This window comes from Embiotoca jacksoni, unplaced genomic scaffold (genome assembly GCF_022577435.1).
Source record: "Embiotoca jacksoni isolate LCO1_2020_lvr unplaced genomic scaffold, fEmbJac1.0.p SCAF_4, whole genome shotgun sequence".
NCBI lineage: Eukaryota > Metazoa > Chordata > Actinopteri > Embiotocidae > Embiotoca > Embiotoca jacksoni.
Genome location: NW_027185392.1, coordinates 6,690,001 through 6,715,296, shown reverse-complemented (window position 1 = coordinate 6,715,296; position 25,296 = coordinate 6,690,001). Strand labels below are relative to the sequence as shown.

Sequence of the window (25,296 nt, the reverse complement as noted above, 5' to 3'; positions counted from 1 at the left end):
TTAAAGTACAACTATATTGATACCACATAGCTAAATCGGGTGCTAAAAGTCTTTGTTTTTGTTTTTTTACAATAACTATCGCAAAGGAGAAATTCAATAAATTATTAATTTCAGCTAAAAAAAAAACAATTGCAAACCTCTTCACAACTCAGAAATTTTTTTCAGCCAACCTTCCCCTTTAATAATGTATTTAGGGCCTGAGCACCGATGGTGTGAAAGCCCTATTGTTATCCAAGCGATTATTATGATTCTCTGTAAACGACTGCGGGAGCGCAAGGGCCCGTACATCACTGCTTGCAGTTTTAATTTCAGTTTATAATTGTATTACAATATGAAGAAATTAGAACATAACTTTTTTTTTTTATTATTTTTCATATTTCACATTTATTATTTGCCATTTAATGATGTAAAATTACATTTAAATATATTCTAATACATTTTACTATTCAGAGGATCAAAAAAAAAGCAATAATACAATCTCTGAAAATACTTTAAATACAATAGTTTAAGTATAATGTACAAACATGTACTTGTCCTTTACTTTATGATTGCCCTGACTCTTTATAATCCAGGCAGAGAGACTGAGGACGAGGATGCAGACATGTTAAGGAGCTGAGGCTTGGAGCTGAGGGACGGAGGCCTGGAGACAGAACTGCCAGTCTTGCTGTGTGGTGAGCCTGAGGACGGGGAGGAAATGGGTGGCAGGGCAAAATCTGCAGCCTTCAACACTTCCTGCGTCGCCACCACATTTTCTGGTCCGATCATGTTTCTTGCTGGTTTAGTTGTATCCGTCTGTTTTTTCTCTGCTCTCCCGGGCTGTGTGTTTTGTGTCTTGGAAGCGACAGGTGGAGCAGGACGAGCAGGTGAGGCATGGTTCCCAGAAGGGGAGCTGAGGACAGTCTGCTGGGATTTAATCGCTGGTTTGAGACTCAGCTTGTGTGCAAGGGCTGCGATTGGAGAGAAGTGGTTGGAGGATTTTGCCGAGGATATTAGTGTCAGTGTCAGACGAGGTATTCGTCTTGGTTTACTCCGTCTCTTGTGATGTGATGTGACTTTTCTCTTTGTTGCATTCTTCTTGTGGCTTTTAGGCTGCTGTGTGGAGACGGTGTCAGTCTTCTTGGTTAGTTTTGGGTTTTGTTTCACCTTTCGTTTACGCCCTTTAAGCCCTCTCTTCTTCTTTCCTCCCTTTCCACCCACCTTTCCCTCCTCATCTTCACTCTCCTTGAAGTCTCCCTCACCTTTCTCCCCCTCTTGTTCTGGATCTCCTTCATTTCCGAGCTCCCCTCCAGTCTGCCTCTCTGGGCTTGAGGAGGTTGAGGGTTTGCTGGTGGCTGAAGCTGCTCGGTTCTTCTTGCTTTTCCCCTTTTTACCAGTTTTTGACTGTTCGGGCATTATTCCACCCAGGAGACCCTTTGCTGCTGCCCTCGCCAGCACATCCTGGATGGTTTCTACCTTCGTGGGATCTGCCTGTAAAAGCGAGGGCGGGTTGAGATCAGATAAACCACATTAAAACTACAGAACTCCAGGGTAACATAACACCAAAGAGATCTACACAACAATGTTGTGGAAACGAGTTACAGCCATAAATCAAACCTGCAGACGAGGAGGGAGAGGGAGAGGGGGAGGAGAGGAGAGGAGAGGAGAGGAGAGGATAGGAGAGGGGAGGAGAGGAGAGGAGACAACAAATGTGGGCTATCATTTAAAAGGCAACATAGTTACTGTAACCAGCTACTTCAAATTTTGACCATCTCTCCCAAAGTGAGAAACAACCTGGTATCACGCCAAGGCATACAATATACCTAACGGTGTGAAATATACCTGCACCTATTTAGTGTATATTATTCGTTTTCTGTGATGCCAGGCTGGTGAGACAACAGCAGCAGCTCTGTGAAGCTATACTTTCAGCTAAATGCTCAAATTAACATGCTGACTTGCTCACAAGGACAATCCTACTGTGGTCGTTAATATGCTCAACATTTTAATTGAGCATGTTAGCATGCTGACATTTGCTAAATTAATAAACACAAAGCTACAGTTGAGGCTGGACGAATGCAGATTTTGACCTGGTGATGGTACTAAAACCAAAGTTGTTACTCAGTCCAAGTGGCAACCCACAGTGATGTCACCTGTTTGTTTGTAAATGCCTGAATGTTTTGAAGTCTTGTGTCTGGCATTTCAGCCAATGTTTTGTATTTTTTGGAAGCAAAGTTGACCTTATTTGGACAAACTGGGATCTGAGGACACCAGTGCCAGCAACCTGATAGCACCCATGTCAATCAAACCAGACACGCCCCAAAACATATCTCTCTTCAAGGCCTAATATGTAAAATAACTATTAGCTAGTTTATTGAAATCAGTTGAATCAAATCAGATCAATAGAGGAAAGGTTTATTATAATATAGCACATGAAACCATGTAATAAATCTCGAGACATAAGATCAGACCAAATGAAACTTCCATCCAGCGTCACAACTTGCAGGATTTAGCTCAGTAAGAGGAGAGAATTTCTAATATGAAATAAATGCAGAGCTGACACCGTGCAGACAGTACTTCCCATAACACTAAAACACACACGCAAACTTTGCTTTACGTGTACATATCTTATAGTCTACGGTATATTATGTGGAGAAAAAAAGCAAGGAAGTCTTTATCTGCAGCAAAGGAACAGAAGAAATCCTATTAAATCTCCTGAGCTATACCCGTCCGTCTCCCGTCTGCCGCAGTCTGTCTGAATTTCCATACACTTCCTCCTCACTTCTGAAAGTTGAATGATGTTTGGCACCCTGCTTAAAATACTGCAAATGCATTTTTTTTTACTCAGTCTTGAGAGTCAAATCTGTCTTTACGTTTGTATTACTTTGACAGAATGATATGCTTTGACTCATTTGTGAGCTGCAAAACTTTAATCTTGCTGCCCAAATCAGAGTAAGTTTGTCGTAAAATGTGAAAGATTGCAGTGTGAGAGAGAGAGATGCATGAACGATGACAATCTGTCAGATGTGTTGAACAGATCAAATGTTTCAGCTGTGTTGTTGCTTTTAGGACAAATAGATCCTGTGTACAACTAATGATGAAAATCAGCGTTTAACCTTACTGCATGACATGATATCCTTGTGAGTTTGATTTTCCTTTGACTGTATGTTCTCCACAGAACAGCTGCCTAACGTTTCCTCTTGCATCAACTTTCAGGTAAAAATGTTGTATCCGTCCAGTACTTCGTTTTTTGATCATATACTTGCAAAACTAACGAGTCTCGTCAGCTGGACTTTATGTTTAGTGCTTAAAATGTGAGCACAGACCTCATCTATGGAGATATTTACTCGTTCTTTCCTTGGTTTGTGAAAGACGTCACCCTTATCTTTCTGCGACTCTCCAGATGTCACGTGTCTATTTAAGATCCCTTTAAATGCCCTCCAGCTCAGTCAGACTGGTTGTATATCAGGGATGCAGTGAACCACCTCAGAAGTGTCAGCGTGACAAAACCTGCAGCCGCAGATCTGATGGGATTTGACTCACTGAGAGAGTGAATGTCAATCCAATGAGACATGATCATTAGATTTTAAATGACTGCACTGAGCTAGGCAGCACAGCAAGTCCTGGCCCTCTGCACCTGTTCGGGTTCAAAATGATTTAACCTCTTTCATCAGAGACATTCTGTTCATATAATGCAAAGAAAGCATATTAACTAAAGTTTTGGTAAACACTCAAAGGAACTTTGTTGAAGATTGAATGATTTTTGAGCTCATTTTGTACTTTGTCATGGTTTGCCATCATTGTGCCTGTCATTTTGGACTCAGTCTGATTTTCTCCGTCTATCGTGTTCAGATAGACTGATAGAATCCACTCCTGATTAGCCCTCTAAGTATTTATACCAACAGTTCAACATCCGCCTTTATGCCAATTGTCTTAGTGCTCTCTGCCTTAACTTTGTTTTTTCCTGCTTCCTCTGCTTTGTCTGCCGGCCTGTTTTTTGTTTTTTTTTTAAACCATGAACATCTGCTATACAAGTAAACTTTGTTTTGTCTTGTGCCTGTTATGTTTTGTGATGTGCTTTTGGGTCCTGAACCCTTACAGTACTTACAAACACGTCAAAAATATCAAAACTATTCAAACAGCAAAATCAATGCCATTTTTGCTGCTCAGCTCAAACATCTGCAAAGGCGGGATTTATTTTGCAGCTGAAAAAAATTCAGTGTCCTTAGTGTTCCCAAAACCTTAACGTGTCTTGCAACAATGTGTTAGCCTTACACAGTGATACGTGATTAAAGACAAGCAAATGTAATTATGTCACTCAGTTCATTTAAATGTGGTTTATTCAAATGTGTAAAACCTTATAAACTCAGCATGATTGAATAATGTTCACTGCAATTGTATAAGCAGGCACACAGAGACATAGTCCCCTCCCTGCACCATTTTTTTGAGCTGCAGGGGATCAAAGGAGCAGCATCTCATTTCCTTCTGTTGTATTTTCTGCTTTTTATGAGTGGAGCAAGAGAGAAGAAAGAGGAGGGAGCAAACGGATGGAGCAACAAGGTGATGCAACACGACTCGAGGGTTTGAAGACAGGGCAGAGAGAACGACAGAGAAGTATCTATTCATCTTTGCTCCAAAGTCCTGTAATGTTTCAGTGACTCAGGCCAGTTTAACTTTAACTCATTTATACAGAATATTGGAGTAATGCTGCAGAGCCTTCAAGGAGTAATTGTGTGTGTGTGTGTGTGTGTGTGTGTGTGTGTGTGTGTGTGTGTGTGTGTGTGTGTGTGTGTGTGTGTGTGTGTGTGTGTGCGAGAGAGCGCGTGCATGCGTGCAGCCAAGCAGAGCTGACTGACCTCCCAGCAGACAGACAGTAAAAGAGTGCAGCCTCAGCACAAATGGAAGGTCTTGTTGCAAAGCACACAAACACACACACACACACACACACACACACACACACACACACACACACACACACACACACATAAATATTCATGCACATACACACTCCAGAAATTCTCTGTTCCCCCTTAGTCTCCTAACACAACCTTGTCCTCTCCATTTTTTCTCACTTTTTCCCTTTTCAATCTCTGCTTCTCTCACTTTGTCTCCTCCCATCTCTCACCTGTCGAGATAGTCTGGCAATGAAGCAGCCGTTGGTGAATTGAGAGGGTTTGAGCATGAAGAACTTGGAGTCTGTTGTGTCTCCTGACGGGGAGTCGTCAGGGAAAATCGGACCGTTCACCCTGAAGGAGCAGCACACAAACAAGTGAGATTTAAGAGCAACTGCAGCTCATGGAATAGTTGTAAAAAGGTGCTTGGTAGCATTTTAACATTGATTTATCGTTGCCCCATCAATTCAGAGAAGTACAAACGGGAATAGTGCACACAAAAATGTTGAGTTTCAGGAAACTGAAAGAAGAAAGAAAGGCAACGGGATTCTCTTAATCTACCTGGTGATGTTTTTGCTTTTGAGTATATTCAGAAAGAAAGGTAAACTTTTAAATCTTTCCTACAATAAGGCACAGTTGTTGAAAAAAATAATCAAATGAACAGTTTTTACTTGATACAGTAGTCTGTCCAGTATGATCATTTCTAACAGTATCTGGACATACAAGAGTTCAGGGTCAACATCAGCATGACAGTTTACGTGCTGTAGTGTTTCCTGTTGATGTAAGTGGATGGGACGGTTGGTCCTCCAGGTACTTCAGTGTGTTTCTACACACACTGTCCTGTTCTGAGCCCCAGGATAACCTTGTTTATGAGCCTCAGAGCTGCCAGCTGTCACGGCTGGATCCCTGCATGTTGTACATCTGGCATGAATCTCCGAAGCATCAGATATTTTAGTAAATGTTGGATGGCAAATCTCAGAGGACCAAACACTGTCTGAATATTGTTGAAAATGTGGGGACGATATGCTGGTATGACCTTCATTCACATTCTCAGTACAATGCTGTTTTTGTTGAGCAACATTTACTCTCGCTGCCATTTTACGTGTTGTGACTCTTCTGTTACAGCAGGATGGAAACACCCCTGTCATCAGACTCTGAAACAGACGGTTATCTGTCCCAAATATATGTGCTGATGTCAACTGAACCTACCGGTGCAGCCTCACGAGGCCGAAGTAAAAATAACAGGAGTAAATGACAAAGTCAAGAGACATAAAATAAAGAGCGACAAAGGAGGTAGCTCCGGGGTGGTTGAACTGATCAAACACAGGACTCTTACCCAAAAGACTACTAGCCATGTTTTGTGTGAAAACAGAATTCAAGATTTACTTTTTTAAAGTAACGTAACAGAATTTGATGCGAGTTACGTTTTTAAGTCACGTAAAGTCGTTCCAGCGCCTGGTACAGTCCATCCTCCTTCACCTATCGGTGGGTTTAATAGACGCCTATGGGCCCATTTACGCCAGCAATCAAAAGGGGTCAGAGATTGTTCCTGTTGAGGGCAGCACTGTGATGTGCACGGAGCAGGAGAAAGCTATAACCTTCGTGATTAGGTATTTCAAGTTACGTCGCTTGATCAACATCAACATCAGCATCGGAGTTACACAGGTTTTAGTTAGCAGCGGTCCGGGCACGCCTGCGATTTCACCATGAACCTGTCACTTTAGCAGAGAGCGCGCAGTTTGTGAAACAGGCACTAAAACAGACTTAAGCCAGTTTTAAGCTTTAAGCTATATATATATATATATATATATATATTTCTATATTTTAAGCTATATTGCCTCTATATATATATATATATATATATATATATATATATATATATATATATATATATATAGAGGCAATATATATCATCCCAGTGACCCCAGGACTATATATATATAGTTGACATTTGTCATACAGCTGAGCAGTTTACTGTGTGGAGACCTAAAAGCTGTAGTAGTAGTTTGCTGCTAGTCTCAACGTAGTTTGGAAGACGAGCATGTGTTTGGTATCAGTTGTTGCTACTGTGCAGTTGTTTCGTGGGAGCCAGCGCCGCCTCTCGTGAAAACAACTCAGTCGTCTATGTTTTCACTGAACAAATACTGTAAACACGGGGATCGAACTGCTGCTCGTCTTCTCAGGGCACAAATGTAAGTCTAATAAAAGAGCTTATGTGACCAAATATAATAACATTTGGATTTCTTTAAGAGGATGGATGGATGGTAGAAAATGACTTTTGTGGAGCAGCAGGCGTGAAACAGACTCTCAAATCTTCTCCACCCCATTCACCCCGTCTGTAGGATTAACTTCAGTCCCCACAGCAACCGAAGCTGATCCTTTATACTGTCATCAGTCTGGTGACTCTAACCTCACACACACACACACACACACACACACACACACACACACACACACACGCACGCACACACACACACGCGCACACATGCACACACACGCACTTGTACATACTGTACAGTTAAATGAATATTTTTGCGACAATATTTGTGTATGACACTGTAGGTCGACTCTAAATGCTGCCAGTCTCCTGTTGTCCTCCAAGTGTACCCAAACCGGCCTGTAGTCACCCAACAGTTCATGACTAATTCCAGTTTTCTCATTACATTCACGGTTTAAGCCTGTGGACGAGTAATGTAAAGTCCGACTTCATAATTAAAATGAGAACTAGAACCAACACAGAGATGGAGCAGGTGTGTGTTTACTGTACCTGAAGGGCAGCAGCTTGGGGTGGGTGTGTGTTTTTTCTAACACTCTCTTCACCAGCTGTTCATTTTCCTCAGGATACACCGAGCGTGTGCAGTAGACCACCGTCTGGACTTTTGGGACTGACAGATGAGAAAAAGGAGCGAACACAACGTACAAATAGTTCTCGTAGTGCAGGTCTCTCACAAACAGACTGCACAAAAGAAACTCCAATAAGGACAACGTTTTAGTCGTGTGTCTAGTTTAACTCTTTGTGTTTTTACAGAAATTTTAAGTGTGTTGTTTTTCATTGCTGTGTACCTGTGTGTGTTTGTGTGTGTGCTTTTGATATGGACTCACAGGTGAGAGCTTTTGCCAGCAGTCTTGCCTGCTGGGTAGTCAGAGAGTGGATCTTAGTCTTGGATACAGAACCATGTGACAAGTCTGGCAGTACGTCCCAGTCTAGTAACAAAGCAAAAACATGTAACATTTACAATTTAATTTACAGCCACTAACTCTTCGTATTACTTCTTATATCTTATATATATTATTATTGACACCGATTATTTTTTAAATCTCATTTTGTAGTTACTTTTCCATCCCCTTTCTTCTTCCTCCGTCCAACTCTTTTCATCGTCCAGTTCCAGTGTCAGTCATTACTAATTCACAGACTTTAGCCTACATTAAGTCTGCGAGGGTTCAAGGCAGTGCATCTTTGAAACTGGCTTGAGATCTTTCACAAGGCCCTTCGCTATCTTTGCACACTTTCCATGAATCTGCAAATTCTGCTGACACTTTTGTGGGAATTACCCATAATTCATAGCATTATAATGTAAAGAGAACTCTGAAATCATAAAAACACAGATGATGTATATTGTGTATGAAACAGAAGCCTCAGAGACTGAAGGCTTGGGGTGAACAAGAGGACACATCCATACCTCCATGTTCACTGTGGATGGTGGGCACAGGGTCATTGAGGGCGGAGGACGAACACTGAGGCAGCACTAGGATGACCTTTAACCTGTGAATGGTGGCGTTCAACTCATTCAGACCGCAGAATGCTTCTGACAGGACTCGAACATCTACAATGGGATGTTTAGAAAACAATAATTGAAGACAAATGCACATTGGAAGTGTTCAGCTGCTTGTAGCAGCTGTGAGTCACACAATGTGACTTATTCTTTAACAGGAAACAATACCAATTGCAATCTGATAACTTTAATCAATAATAAGTAGCTGGGCTGTTAACCTTATATGGAATGATCAAAGCTGTCATATTGACATCGAAGGCTGACTGGCTGATTTACAAAGTCAACTCAAAGCCTCGTTTTGAACCGCTTCCGTTTACCCTGTTAAAGTTACTGCAGTACGTGTTAATACAAACTCAAGACTTCCTGTATCTGTTTCAAATTAAAAGCAGTTCAGGAGATCTCAATCCTTCATTTTTTTAACAAGACTTTTATTTTGAAAAAATTTCAGGAACCTATTGTGACTGATATCAGACAGTAACACTTTAGATTAGTACATCAAGAACAAGTACTATAAAAAAAGATGATTACAATGTTGAATTTGTTAAATTAAAGCGACATCTAGGCTACAGTCTTGACAGTTAATGGAAACTTGACACCTCAGCCATTAAACAGCCTTTTAAACGAGTCCCAACTTACTATTGTGCACGTCTGTGCACTTTTGCGTGCACGCACAAGGTGCCCTGTGGTACATGGAAAAAAATAGCTCCAAACCCCTGTTGCATGGTGAGATATTCCCTTAATGTGGTACATACTGAAGTGCACATAATAGGTGGTACAACCCTGTGTTTGCATTTCACAAAGCAACAGACATTTGATCTCTCTAATGTCCTTTCATCACTCACTTCCGATGTCCATCCGCGTGAGTAGTTCTTGTATCTCCTCTACTTGTGAAGGTGTGCGATCGGCACCACACACCAACACTAGGCCCGCGCGGTCGGCAGCAGCAACAGCAACGTGTGCCACAGTGACCGCGGAGAAGGAGCCCACCACCAGGACGTCACCTCTGTCGAACAGCAGGGGGCGTAACACACTCACTGCCACGCACACACTCCTGTCCTACAACGAGATGGTGTCAAACAAGTGTGCGTGTTATTCAAAAGAGCACGGAAGACTGACTTCTTTTCCTGAAAGAAACTGCACCCTGCAGCCTTATCCACTGCTGTGAAGCTAATCGAGTTGGACTCATTTACACAACTTTAAAACTCACATCACAGCAGGAAGGCGAGCTGGAGTAAAAGGGCAGAACCTTCATTTCACAGCAGTAATGTAAAGCGTTAGTCCAGTGGAAGGACTACTAACCATCGAATGACGTAATTCCTTCAAAACATTCTTGAAAGCCAGTAATTTTGATTTCCTTATCGAAGAAGTCCAGTGAAGTGGTCCTGTAGACTATAAATGTTGTTGCACTTGAATCTGTCCTCTCAGCCTCTTAAAGTCATTACGATCAAATCCAGTTTTGTTTGTCTCTTCAGGTCATTTTTTTTTAACTTTCACCTCTGACTTTTACTTTGATTTATAAACCAGCACTTCTGGACAAGAAAATAATGCAGTAAGAAACTCGAGGACATTAAATCGCCACCACTACTCCATGTGCAGAGAAAAGACATGCCTATATTAAGGTCACATATCACTACACACACACACACACACACACACACACACACACACACACACACACACACACACACACATCTACCTGTATGTTCAGTACATGTGCAGTGGTGAAGCTGCTGTGCTGGTGCAGAGCGGGAAGATGACGGGAGAAGATGAGTGTATCTGGACAGAGAGGGTCCTTGCAGAACGTCGACTCCTTCAAGTCGGTCATGGTCGCCGCTTCACACAAGCTGGTGCTTTGTAACGCTTCACACACGTCCTCAAGACTGCACAGAGGAGAGAAAACATGTCCCACTCATTACTAAAACTGTTTACTATAGTCCTCGCAGGTTAACAGTATTTCAGCATCCAGCTTTACAGCAACAAAGATAGGAGCATGTTTTACACACAAGGAGTATAAATGCGGAACCTCCCTGTCTCGCGTACGCTCCAGTGAACTTCACTGACCATTAAACTCGCACTGCGACACCCCCAAGGAAAGAGCCTTTCACCGGATAGACAGACACTCTGTTAAACCTTTTCTTTATACTGACAACATGGCAGATACCATGTCATTTCGTATTTGTACTTTTCAGTGAGCCACGAAGAAAAAAGGAGGACAAAAACCAAGAGAATTTACATTCAGGGCTTAAATGGCACAATGAGGGAGTTTCAGGCATGTTGCACTCCGGCAGCATCGTTTTCACTGCGTTCCTGTTTTTAACTCTTGAATTAAATAAATGTAACGGGTATAAGACAATAGATGCAGAATACATTTGTGAGCTGTTGTGAGACAAACACCTGTACCTGGTTGTGAGAGTATTGACCCATGCGTAAACTGGCAGACACTTTGCTCTGCGCTGTTTGGTCCTGACGGGATCAGACAGAAAGCAGGAGACACTCTGCAGATTCTGTTTCACTCTGCAGCGAGCCAGCGACGCTGCCAGCTTGGTCTTACACCTGTAATAAGCACATACACCACATCACCGCCATCGTCATCATAAACATACGTCGCATCCCATTTTCATGCATCTTAACTTCAATTCAAACGATTTCCATATTCAACTTTAACTGATTCGAGACGGCCGTTTCTCAGAGCAGCATTAAACAAACACACCCACCTCTGCAGACTCCTCTCCAGGTCCCTGACCTCCTGGACAGCTTCCTGCCCTTCCCTTGTTGTACGCTCACACAACACAAACCTTCTCTCCTGGAAATCAAACAGCATCACCATCGCCAATGGCAACAAGTCGCTGGACTGTAAAACATGGTTTATTACTATTAGTGTGGGGATAGTTTTTTATATTAAAGGGAATTACATATGGCTGACAGATTTATATACAGTCATTTCTGAAGGTATTCAGACTGCTTCAATTTCTGCAAACTTTATTGTGTTGTACGATTTTAAACAAATAAATTGTAAATTGTTTACCCTCAGTAACCGATAATAACAGTTGGGTGATTTAAATTATTTTTTACAAATGACTCCTTATTTTCATTCTTAAAATAAAAATACTGATTGTAACCACCTTAAAGAAAACTGAAAATGATAAACGGTCAGTTCATACACTTCCCTTTTTTTTATGTTTATGGCCAGGTATGCACGCTCATTTTTCTCAACTACTTTTCTCAGGGTGTGTATCAATGTGTGCATGTGCGTGCGTACGTGCGTGCGTGCGCGTAGGCGTGCGTGTACGTGTACGTGCTGGAGGAATAAAATGTATGTTGCAATAAAGATGTGTGTTGAATTATAAAGAGCTGTGTGGTGATTTTTATAGCCATACTTTCAGACAAACGACCTCTGCGCCTACATGTTTCACCCATCCTCAACGAAGTTATCATTCTGTCTCACACACACACACACACACACACACACACACACACGCTGTAAGTGTGTCACTTTATCCATGTATGTGCCACTGCACAGTGTTTTATAGAGTAATTTACAGTCTCCCAGGTGGAAAGCGTGTCTGTCTGTCTCCTATATCCTGCAAGACTACGTTGAGATCTGAATACAAATGGCCGTTAACTGCATCCCAGACTCCCTCACCAACATTTTACCATGTTCTGATGCAGCACGCTCATATGGTCAGAGGAAAAACAAATCCTACATGGGAAGACAGATGACTCTCAGACAGTTTGACAGTCAGGGTGTAAGTGTACTCAATCAGATTTTCGATTTGTGAACTCTAAAATGCCAAACCTGTTGGGACTCACAATATGTTGAGAGGTGTGGAAGCAGCTGTCGGTAATAATATTCTCCAGTAAATCTTGATCTAAGAGGAAAACATGTTATTCATCAAAAGAAAAAAAAAAAGAAAACATCAGCTGGGTTTCATAAAGTACACATTAATGCTAATGAAGACAAATCAGGATGGCTTAGTTAAACTAAATTGTGAATAATCATATTTTTGTACGCCCATCTGAAAGTATCTCTCCATGCAGACAGTTTTAGTTATATTTATCCAAATTTAGAAACATCCATCGCCTAGATTTCGGTCATCATTATCACCAAAGTAAATGCAATTTTGTTTGGTGCAAAGACAGCAGCAAAAAAAAAATTACAAAAATCTAGAATTTTTTTTTTTTTTTTTTTTTTTTTAAAGAAATGTGTTAAAATAATCCACATTAAATTCTATCTTTTTTAAGCAGAAAATAGTTTTGATTAAAAACTGCTGACAGGATCTCAAATTATTCACAGTAACAAGGACATTGTATCTGGAAAGAGATGTCACTGCTGATTTTTTTTAAAGCAGCATCATTTGACTTTTTTAGGGCAGAACAGTGACTTCTTATCATAGACACTTTACTGCAAACACTTTAGAAGACCGTACACATATTTACACATTCACCATATATGCAGTAATATTAATATTCATTTGGAGTCATGATTCTGGCCCCCCAATAAACATAAGCAATTTTGGTCTCCACCAACTCCTGAGGGAAATATCTGGCTTTTTAGCTGTTAAATGCTCTGCTATGTTCACTAGCTGGTTGCTAACAGTGCCTGTCTGCTGTTTGGTGCTTTTGGGCAAGAAGCGTAAAGTGTTTTTTGCTGAAAAAAGGTGCCTGCTGCAGCTGGAAATTATGTTGAAATGTGAAAATGAACCAAAACTGTAAAGGTCCATGCCTGAAAACCAAAACAATGTGCTGAAAGACACTGAAATGCTTAATGGAGCTTACAGGAATTGCAGAGTTGAGTGATAATTTACTGCCGAACATGACCCCTTTTACTTTTGCATAGTCTTGACAAATTGTTTTTGTATATTCACTAAATAGTGCGCTGAAAGGGATTTTTTTTTTTTGTGGCTTTAATAACTGCAGAACAAATTACATTCACCTCCATTGTACAGAGGTGGTGACAGACATCTCCAAGAGAGACACAGTATCTTAAAAACTTGACCAATAAAATCAAAACTAGATGCATCACTTGATTACTGGAGATAGGTGAGAACATGTTTTTGAGTCTAATTTACCGAATGCTGCCTTCTGCAAATGAGGTCAAATACTTAATGTAAATGTGTGTGTGGTCATTATATGTGGCTTTATTTTTAAAGTGTGTTTATGTCCATGACATGCACCCTCTTATCGCCTCCCAAACAGACATCTGCTGCACCTCCAGCTCAAGTAATTTGCAGACATGTGGAGAAATGAAACGTATGACTAAATAATATTTAATCTACAGTCTGCAGTTGAAGGTGCTATTTAAAAAGTGAATATTGGAGTTGACATATGCTGCAGCTTCACTGCTATTCATTATAGAGATAAGGCTGCCTTATAGGAAGTGGGTTAGAGCTGCAGAGGTGGCAGTAGAGTAGATCAAATTAATTTCTCCCTGACTTTATGATGAACCATCAGCTTTCTCCCTGCAGGTCTGATATGTGGTTCAACTCAAATCACAGAACTATATTTGGATTAAGGATGCTCACATTATCCCAACATTCCCTTCAATAATTCATACACAAAGTAATCTTACATTTGAGTGTGCTGAAGGCGAGTTGGTAGGCCTTTTTCTGGCTGGGTTTGTCTCCACTCTCGGGGAGCGGGGTGTCCGTCTTCTTTTCATATTGCAGAAGTTGACGTGTGACTGGTTTCTCTGTGCGCAGCTGCTGAAAAACAGCTGCTGCCTGCAGGTAGACCTGATCTGATGGATGGCAGACTGAGGAAGAGGAGGCGTGAGGAAGAAAAAGGGGAGGCAGATGGTGAGGAGGAAGTTTGTGGTGTTTGTCTTACAGTAGATTGTTGGATAAAATTGGAGAGAGGATACAAGGAAGTGTGACGTATCAGATGAACATTAAAAAAAATATCAGTGACCAGTGCTGGTACCCTGCTCATCTGTACCACATGCAGTAGTGGCACTCCAAATTAAATCTCCGGGCTACCGTCACTTTTTCTTCCGCAGGAGCACTTCTCTCACGCCTCTTGTGTAGTTGTCCGCCCTGTTTTTAAATAAACTACATTACCCAGCAGGCACTACGTGACGTGGAACACACTGTAAATAAGTTATGTGAACATATTATTCATTAGGAATAGACGTGTTGTTTGTCCTCCCAAAAATGTCTCTTGCTTGCGGAAGTAGCTCAGACAAAAAAAACAAACAAAAAAAAACTAGACTTCACAAGAGATCCCACAACTTCCTGTATTCATTTCAAATGAAAAGCCCAGCAGCATTTCATACACAGTCCAGTCAGAAACTAAGTTTTGGAATATCTTGTTACTGTAATAAATGAAATTATTATATACATATCGTGAACATCAGCAATATCTCCACGTGTCTTTTAACAACTGTAAACATTTCTAATGTAATAATTTATTGATTGACTCGCTGATACATATACACCAATATGTGAATAAGAGTGGTTCTGACTGTTCTTTTACACTTCCAAATATTGGGTAAGAAAATGTGTAAGTTACAGTGTATGCTTTGAGAGGTGATAGCTGCTGTTTATTGATACCGGACTGTCGGTGCTCCTTCCCAAACAGTTGGTCTAGTTATTCACAGCAGACATTATTAATGACAACATTCGAGATGTTTCTGATCTATTCAAATGTCTAACCATGACATTAAGCCAGCATGCCCTTATACCAGGACCCCACAACTGAAACAGCTAAATGGATGTCATACATCTGTAATTTATTATTTACAGTGCACCTGTGTTTTTACCATTTTGATATGTCAAAATGTTTGCTGTTAAAAAGGCTTATCGCTTAAAAAGAGTGAAAGTCTATCATTAGGATAACGTTTCAGTTTTCTTTGTTTTTTCTTCCTGCTTCATCTGATGCATACAGCTCAGCTTGCTGACTGCAACCTGAGGCCACACGCACACGTGTACTTGAGAGCCTTCCTTTCTTTCCACAATAAAAGCACTTTCCTTTTGTTCATTGTTTACCTGCTGCTTTTAACATCATATGATTAATCCATGTTCAACCACACTTCTCTTGCTGCTGCTTGATAAATGTCAGAATATGACAAAGCCCGACATCTTACTTAATAAGACTGAATATTATTTTTTCTTTTTTTTTTTCTTCAATTTGACAGATTTCAGATTCAGGACTGGATCTCACCGGGGGAAAGAGAGGATGAATGACGAGGAGGAAGTAGAGAGGCGAAGGGCTCCTTCTTGGTTTGATGAACGCGGTCTTGATGAGAGATGAACAGGTTCTCCATCACACAGCTCATATTCACATCTTCACCGGAGCCCACTGTGGGAGGGGCGGGGGAACGAGTGCGGGTAAGTGTGCTCATTGCTCAAGTTACTAACTAAGTTTTAGACTTGTCAAAAACTTCTGTAAATAATTTCAAGTCTATCTCTCAACATGCATGTATTCGTCCCTATCACGCTCCTGCCAGCATATGTTAACCCAACGAGCATCTAAACAGACACAAACATTTTGTGTTTACAGAGCTGAACCCGAGCTCTGCAAATGTAAATAAGACGCACGGCGTCACTCTTAGCTGACAATATCCAGCTTCCACTTTCTGTGAATGTGAGACGGTGCTGCTGTAGGCAGCGATGCGTAATTGGGCTCCTCCTGGTGCAATTAGGTGGCCGTTCAGATACATCAGCATGAATAAATAATGGCCCGCTGTCCGACCCTGGACAAAGGTCCACCTCTAACTGACCCGCTCACCTCATCTCCTTGCAGGCGATTCACTCACACACATGCACACAGATGTGTTTCCATCACTTCAGGGCAAATTAGATTGATTTACATTAATGTTCCTGTCTTAATTTTCCTGTCTTCAATGTAACATTTTAGGATTTACATTACAGGGAGTTTTTGTCCCCAAAAAGAAGGCAAGTCTCTACAATGTAAACATTGTTTGTTCCAGTTTGCAGAACCTAGTTTAAACCAATGGTGAAGGTGTTCAGGGACATCTCTTGACTTGAGGTTTAACATCCAAAAGTGCAGGGAGGACTAGGCTCTAATTAACCAGGATTAATAGAAAGAAACACAGACAGAGTGTAATCGGCTTGTACAGCACTCATCAATGTTTAAACACAAAGTTGGAATTGACCAGAAATGTGCAACGTGTCCAATAAGGCCATGTCAGAGCAAATGGAATAAATTAATGAATATCAAACAGCAGTGATTTAATGAGTGTCAAGCAGTTTCCCAAAGTCTGCAGAAGAAAACTCTTAAGTCCACTTAAGAGGAGCAGTGCTGGAAGAAAAGGCTACAGCAGCTTAGTGTAATCTGCATAGACGATGATGGCCTGTTTAAAATTGCATAGCAGGTCTTACCGTTGTCATTCAGATCCCTCCTCACGGACACAGCGCTCATTGTCTCAAAGAAATGCAGCATGAGCCGGCATCCACAATCCACCTATAAACTGATGTATTACTGTGCATCGGCTGTCACACACTGTCCCAACAAACCGGAGCACTTTATACCTCTCATCACCTCTTTGTCATGCATGGCTTTATCCTGGAGCATGCTGAGTTTGAAACGCCATGGCAACAATATGATAATGAAGGAGGCCTGACCCCTCTGTGACAGATATACAGTAAGCCACATGACATGCTCCATATAGGACAACACTTTTATCATCTTGTATTTTCACTATTAGGTCTCTTTTAAAGGCTGACACTTTACCAGACTGGCTCGACAGCTGATAATCTTTTCGTTTTTAAAACATTTACCACAACACAAAGTTATAAAAAGCCTCCAACTGACACAAACTTTGAGAGACAATTAAAGAAATCATGCGGCTGGTTGTGAGTTACTGTATGTCTGCATATGTTGGGGTAATGTGTTGGCAAGTACAAGAAATAGCTTGAGATATGTACCAGTACACAGAAATATGTCGAACCAGTTGGACTTGTTGTGAAGTTTCTTTATACTGCCCTGCCTCCTTCTGAGTGACAGCAGGGAGGCATCACTGGCATCTGATTGACACTGCCCCCTAGTGACCACTGTAGTGCAGTGCAAAACACCACACATACCTGTGACAGAAGCAAGTATTACTACTAATAAGAATATTGATAGATAGAAGTATGTGTTTTTGTTTTGCATTAAAAATATGCAGACACACATAGATACATACCTGTTAATTATTACACAAACATAGTCTTCAGTGTTTTGCTTGTGGCTGCTATGTCAGAAGGGACAGAACTCTTCTGAAAACGAGCTCTCCTTAACAATAACAACACCTGTGACATACAAGCTTGTGTTCATGTAATTTGTAGGAAGCAATGTGCAGGAAAGTCTTTACTCAAATTCATGAAGTGAAACTGGCTCCAGCCATGTTACCACATTCTTTCCCACAGAAAGTATTTTATACGAGCCAGGCACTGCATGATGAAGCATGTCTAATTCAGTTGACCTTATACTCTTGCCAATTGTAATGAAGGGAATCCTCATCAGTAGCATCAACTACTCATTCAACAGCACAATGACGTTGTCAGGTGAAGCTTCTTTGTATGAATTCATATTTTATATTTTTGAATTAATGAACTATATAAAAGAATCAAAGAAAAAACAAAAAGATGAAGGCTTTATATGGTGAGTAATACTGTATGTTGAATATAACAGTCTAATGTGTTGGCAAATTAGAAAATGTTTTATTTAATCCAAAGAGATTTTACCAAATGCTTTACACCCCAGTATGTATTCTTATTAAGTCTAAAAGTGGTTGTCCATCTTCCCAAATCATAAAAATAACTGTCTTGGGAGCCAAAAGGGTATTTAATTGTCACACTAATTAAATACTCTACTCTAATACTCTGTAACTAAGGTTATCTATAAGTACTGTGAGTTTACCTGTAATGCACTATATTAGTAAAATGGTCTTGCCTGCAAAATATGTGTGTTAAAGCTGCAGTTCAGCAAAAACAAACCTGATCCCCGTACCTTTGTAATCTCTGTGGCCCTCTCTTTTTAATACAACCATTGACATTTTCCATTTCATTTTTACCATTGAATTTCTGTTTTTATTACTAAACATTATAATTTTTCCATTAGAAAAAAGCTTTGAGTCAGGTTGCACATTGTTAGATGTCAAGTTATTTTCTAGCTTTTAGAAAATAGTTGCTAATCGTCATAAAAAGGGATTACCTCGCCATGATTTAAATATTTTCATCAGACCAACAGAGGGAGACATTTCCCTGGCCTACTCTTAGTGCAGCCTCATCACTGCAGTGAGTGACCTATTTCAAAGCTACTTTCTGGCCTCTGTTTGGGTGTAGTACTGGTCATTAAGAATATATGAAGCGGACTCATATCAGTCTTTCTGCTGCAGTTTAAAAAAAAAAGAAAAAAAAAACAGGGTGCAGATTGAATTTGTTAAAAAATAATTGTCCCTGCACCCACACAGGCAGAGATTAACCCAGTATCTGGACCAATGGGAATGCACTACCAGATAGTTGTAGTTTAACGATGCTCTGTGACCCACAAAATTTACCAGAATAAGCAGGAGGGGGTTTATCAGTGTGTGGAAAAACTACAGTGAGCTTTCTGTGGCCAAACGAGCCTCACTTCTCTGCGGGTGAGAGTACAGCTGCAGAGATTATCCCATCCAACACGCGTCATCAATGTCGCCTCACGACAGGGCTCCAGTTGCTCTGTATGGTTTGTGTTTGTGTGTGTGTGTTCAATTCAATAATCGGCCCGGTTGGAGACGGCGGGTTGTGCGGCCATAAGCCGACCTGGAATTTTCTCAATAAAGGTCTAATCTTTACGGGAAGCTGTACAGTGCTCGAAGGAGTTTCTTGTTTTTCCTTCTTTATTTAACCAATTTTCCTGCAGACTCACTCCAATATCTCACACCAATGTTATTAAGTCACACTCTGTTTACAGTCAACCGTGTATGGTTGGGTATTAGTGAGGTCTAGTTGAATGACCTTGTGTTGATCCACTGCAAAAAGCTAGCCTTGACTCCTACATATTCTCTGGGGCCAAATGTCTCTGGACATTTTTCTTTTTGAACATCTCATTTCAGAACCTTGGGCATTGATCTGCTGCTCCAACAGCCTCCTTCTTTAAGGTGTTTGATGGAGCTGAACCTGGCTTCATGTACAGAAGCATTGTCAAGTTGAAAGAGGAGAGTTAAACATCTAAAATTTAGTTGCAATTCTCTGAAATGATTAGTTTGACATTTGAAAATGTTGTTGTTCCCTCTGTTACTGTCCATTAACACTAGAGGTGGAGCCAGTTATCTTAGCGTAAAGAATAGAAACTGAGGGAAACATCTAGCCTGGCACGCAACAAAATTCTGAAATCTGTCTACATCACTTCTAAGTCTCTCCTTGAGTTGTGTCGTCACCGTGATGTCATCGTCAAGCAGGAGACTCTTGAAATCACAGCTCAAACCCAAGAATTAGTCTAACACTTAAAACTGGGGTTGGTCGTTTTTATTTTGGCGTCTTTTGGTAAAACTGTCATAATAACTTTTCAGCATATTGTAATTCAGGGGGCCTGAGAGAACAATAGACATCTGCACTTCCTCTTGGCTCTACATTTAGACTTCAGAAAATCTATCCTAAGACTTTAGGCCATTTACGGGTCATCGCATGGAGAGCGCATTCCTGTTGGTTTTTCTAGAAATGGAGATGCCTGTGCACGTCCCTTCAGATGTTAAAACTGATTCTAATTCGAAAGTGCGTCGCATCGACACATGGTTGTCCACTATTAGGGTGTTTTTGACTGCGACTTCCATCTTGTAAGGGCCAACAGCCCACAGACCGCAGCCTCCACGACAAGAGGTGTGAAGGTGTGCTTACGGCGACAAGATGCCCAGGCAGCGGTGTATGTTGAGGCCCACATGGAAAACAACAGAGGACCCTGGTTCCCCCTGCTAATCTAAGGTAAGCCGATCAGTTGCTGGACAATGGTGTCCACATACTTTTGGCCACTAAGTATATTCACTTTGGAAGCGTATGTCTGTGTTTTGGATGCATGAGTGTGCAAGAGATTTAGTGTGGCTAATCAGGTCAGGTTTGATCTCTCTCAGTCATCAAGACCCACTTAGAATCAAGATCATATCCACATGTCACACACACCCACACCCACACACGCACACGCACACGCACACACACACACACGCACACACACACACACACACACACACACGTAAGGCTGAGCTTTAACTTATGTGCAAAGTAGAGAGTCATGGCTCACTCCAAACTTGACAAGAAACCCTCTCCCTACAGCTAAATTTGTCGTAACTTGAGAGAGACGGGAAATGACACACAGTCTAGCAGATTAAAAACCACAAGACCAAGCCCACAAACATTGATTATAAGCCTTCAAACACACACCTCTAACTCTTACCCTAACCCTTACCTTAAGCTCACCTTAAAGTCTTTGTACCAAAATGTAACAATTTACATTATGTGGACTTGTGGTCTCTGTAAAGTCAATGTATAAACTTATATACAGTGCATCCGGAAAGTATTCACAGCGCTTCACTTTTTCCACATTTTGTTATGTTCCAGCCTTATTCCAAAATGGATTAAATTCATTTTTTTCCTCAAAATTTGACACACAATACCCCATAATGATAACTTGAAACAAGTTTGTTTACAATTTTTGCAAATCTATTAAAAATAAAGAATGAAAATATAACACGTACATAAGTATTCACAGCCTTTGCCATGACACTCAAAATTGAGCTCAGGTGCATCCTGTTTCCACTGATCATCCTTGAGGTGTTTCTACAACTTGATTGGAGTCCACCTCTGGTAAATTCAGTTGATTGGACATGATTTGGAAAGACACACACCGTCTATATAAGGTCCCACAGTTGACAGTGCATGTCAGAGCACAAACCAAGCCATGAAGTCCAAAGAATTGTCTGTAGACCTCCGAGATAGGATTGTATCGAGGCACAGATCTGGGGAAGGGTACAGAAAAATGTCTGCAGCATTGAAGGTCCCAATGAGCACAGTGGCCTCCATCATCTGTAAATGGAAGAAGTTTGGAACCACCAGGACTCTTACTAGAGTCGGCCGCCCGGCCAAACTGAGCGATCGGGGGAGAAGGGCCTTAGTCAGGGAGGTGACCAAGAACCCGATGGTCACTCTGACAAAGCTCCAGCGTTGCTCTGTGAAAAGAGGAGAACCTTCCAGAAGGACAACCATCTCTGCAGCACTCCACCAAGCAGGCCTGTATGGTAGAGTGGCCAGACGGAAGCCACTCCTCAGTAAAAGACACATGACAGCCCACCTGGAGTTTACCAAAAGGCACTGAAGGACTCTCAGACCATGAGAAACAAAATTCTCTGTTCTGATGAAACAAAGATTGAACTCTTTGGCCTGAATACCAAGCGTCAATACTGGAGGAAACCAGGCTATATATCACCTGGCCAATACCATCCCTACAGTGAAGCATGGTGGTGGCAGCATCATGCTGTGGGGATGTTTTTCAGCGGCAGTAACTGGGAGACTAGTCAGGATGGAGGGAAAGATGAATGCAGCAATGTACAGAGACATCCTTGATGAAAACCTTCTCCAGAGCGCTCTGGACCTCAGACTGGGGCGAAGGTTCATCTTCCAACAGGACAACGACCCGAAGCACACAGCCAAGATCACAAAGGAGCGGCTTCAGGACAACTCTGTGAATGTCCTTGAGTGGCCCAGGCAGAGCCCAGACTTGAACCCGATTGAACATCTCTGGAGAGATCTGAAAATGGCTGTGCACCGACGCTCCCCATCCAACCTTATGGAGCTTGAGAGGTCCTGCAAAGAAGAATGGGAGAAACTGCCCAAAAATAGGTGCCAAGCTTGTAACATCATACTCAAAAAGACTTGAGGCTGTAATTTCTTCCAAATGTGCTTCAACAAAGTATTGAGCAAAGGCTGTGAAAACTTATGTGCATGTGATTTTTTTTTTTTTAATTTTTCAATAGATTTGTAAAAATTTCAACCAAACTTTTTTCACTTTGTCATTATGGGGTATTGTGTGTAGAATTTTGAGGGAAAAAATGAATTTAATCCATTTTGTAGTAAGGCTGTAACATAACAAAATGTGGAAAAAGTGAAGCCCGCATTATCAGTTACACAAGTACACACACATAGCCACATCACTTGATACAACTTGACATCATGAATTTAGTTCACCACCACATACAATAGTAACATGATCCAAGTTTTCCTCCTATCTGTTTTTTTTTTTTTTGTGCAGTGTGTGTGATGGTTTGATTGGACCCACTTATTGCAGACGAATAGCTGCACTGCCTCCTGTCTTTGTGTTTCATTGTCGAGCATCATAAGAGTATCAGCAGAGTGTTTTCCTGGGAATCTCTGCTCGGTATGGCTCAGGTCTCTCTGTCTATTGTGTAGCAACGAGGGCAGGTCCAAGCCGCTTATTATACGAGAGTTTGCTTTTGTTTACACCCTGTGAAAAGGCGGCATGTGCATGTCTGCCAGTCTCAGTGTGTGTAGAATAAGCCATCCTTAAAGAATAATAACGATAACTGTAGTTTTTTTTTTGTGGTTTTGCCCAATGTTTCTGTAACTGTGTGTGTTTCAGTAGCTTTCACTGGTTTAACATTTCGGAAATGCACTTAATAGCTTTTTTTTTCAAGTTGAGAAGATCAATACCACTATCATATCTGTCCAGTAAAAATGATTAGTTTAGCGTATAGCAAAAAAAACTGGAAGTAGGAGGAAACTGCTACCCAGGCTAGCTTTCTGAAATTATAAAAGCAATAGTTCAACATTTTGGGAAATCTCTGTCACTGAGATTGCAAGGAAACGGGTGAAAACTGCAGGACGTTATTGCAACAGACCAAGAAGTAACCTTGCACATAGCCAGCTGTACAACCACAACTTCTTGTTTGTACACAGATGATTTAATCTGTTGTTTCCCCTTGTTTCCTGTCTTTATGTTACTTTTTGATGGCTGTAGCTTCATATTTATTGTAGAAATATGAATAGTAGTATCTCTGCATGCTAATGCTGGAGAAGAAAGCAAACAAGTTAAATTTAGGTAAAAAAAAAAAAAAAAAGAAAGAAGTAATGATTATTGCTTTAAATACTGTGAACTCACTAAATTTTTTGCTGCAAAGATATTTGATGAGTGAAACTGGAAATGTGACAGCAGCCATTTAGATTGAGGTGAAAGCAAGATATCAAAGGTACACAGGAAATTTCTGGAGTGAAATATCCTGGAGTTAAATAAAGAGTTTGATTTTGGGAGTTTATTTTCTAAGTTAGATGCCAGCTTGTGTTCAGTGTTACTATTTGGTGGGGTAATATTTTGGGGTTCATTCGCAGAGTGTTGAGGAGCACGATTCAACACGACTCCTGGTATTTACTGCACAGCTTTGTTGCTGTATTAGCATATCCTAGCATGCCTTAGTTATTTCTTTATAACTTTTGAGAATAAAGCAACCAAATGAAATCAAAGTGATGGACAGAAATTACATTTAGTTTTGTTAAAACATGCTGTTTATTAATATTTCAATGAAGACATAATGATAAATAAAATGGGGCTATCATTCAAAAACATAAGTGTACAAAGTAGGAACGTAACATATATACCAATCACTGGCAATATTGTACTGGTCAGTTAGCAACTCATTACACAAAGTGTTCATGCAGCATCAGTATATAACCACACTGCATATAACTGTTAAATTATAAATTTGTGACAAATTTGTTTTCTTGTTGTAATTCTTACCTAAAACCTTTATAGTATGATGAAATTTAAACTCCATGAATGTAAAACAATACACACTTTTAAGTGTTGACTGTTGACCCTGTGAAAGAGTTTCACATTCAAACAACTCAAGGTTAAAGTAAAATTAACTCTTCAAGGGAGTCGAGTTTTAGGGGAATATCCTCAACTTTAGTCAGTCACTCCATCGCAGTCTTGAGAATGAACTTGCAGACGACCAGACTAAGGGTAAAGAGACACCACAGCAAGTAGCAGGAGTGAAAGCATGGGAGAACATTACCGAAGAGGTTAGAAAATGTCTGCTGTCGTCTGTTGGTCGAACACTAAGGCAAAAAGGTTTATCATGATTTTGTTTGACTTATCTGTCCATTTATTTTTGTACATCTCACAATGTGTTAAAAGAGCTACACACACTGTTATTTCTGTAAACCTAGAAAAGCTTTATCTGCTGTTACTCGATGATGTCTAACGCCCAGCACGACTTCTGCTTCCACTTGAAATAATAAAGCAGGAGAAGTTATCTGAGAAACCTTCTTAATGATGTATTGGGATTGCTAAAGGTTGATTGCGAAATCTCCACCACACCTGTAAACTTCATATTGTATATGCTCCTTTATTTGCAGAATCTATTCAAGGCCTGTGGGATCTGTTAAGTAAGTATTAATGTCAAATGTATTGAGCAACACATCCAACGGCCTCGGCCTCCTCCCTGCCAGAGTTCAGCCACTGTGTTGAAACGTTATTTCTGTGTGAGCACATCTGACTCAATCTCAGTTTCCTATACACACACACACTTGCAAGTTCCCTACCGTGTGTGTGTGTGTGTGTGTGTGTGTGTGTGTGTGTGTGTGTGTGTGTGTGTGTGTGTGTGTGTGTGTGTGTGTGTGTGTGTGTGTGTGTGTGCGCGCGCGCGCGCGAGTGAATGTGTGTTAGGACTTTATCTG

The 25,296-nt window shown here is 40.9% G+C and overlaps 1 protein-coding gene across 1 annotated transcript; it reads right to left on the bottom strand.

The window, feature by feature from the left end:
* Positions 1-541: 541 nt before the first annotated feature.
* Positions 542-17,017, bottom strand: LOC138208686 (putative methyltransferase NSUN7). The gene is made up of 12 exons (XM_069166756.1): positions 16,978-17,017; positions 14,208-14,390; positions 12,449-12,507; positions 11,347-11,489; positions 11,039-11,191; positions 10,335-10,518; positions 9,481-9,694; positions 8,546-8,689; positions 7,968-8,069; positions 7,633-7,750; positions 5,099-5,219; positions 542-1,467 (listed from the first exon to the last, which is right to left on the bottom strand). Exons 1-12 carry the CDS (start codon positions 17,015-17,017, stop codon positions 562-564), a joined length of 2,367 nt encoding a protein of 788 aa, XP_069022857.1. The 3' UTR covers positions 542-561.
* Between the last annotated feature and the right edge of the window lie 8,279 nt (positions 17,018-25,296).

Bases quoted from the DNA above. Each gene is read 5' to 3' on its own strand.
- LOC138208686 (XM_069166756.1), bottom strand. From the start codon at position 17,017: ATGAGCGCTGTGTCCGTGAGGAGGGATCTGAATGACAACG. The intron at 8,070-8,545 runs GTATGGATGTGT...CTTTGTTACTAG, and splicing joins CATCCACAGTGAACATGGAG to ACTGGGACGTACTGCCAGAC. The intron at 7,751-7,967 runs GTGAGTCCATAT...CTCATCTGTCAG, and splicing joins GCTGGCAAAAGCTCTCACCT to TCCCAAAAGTCCAGACGGTG.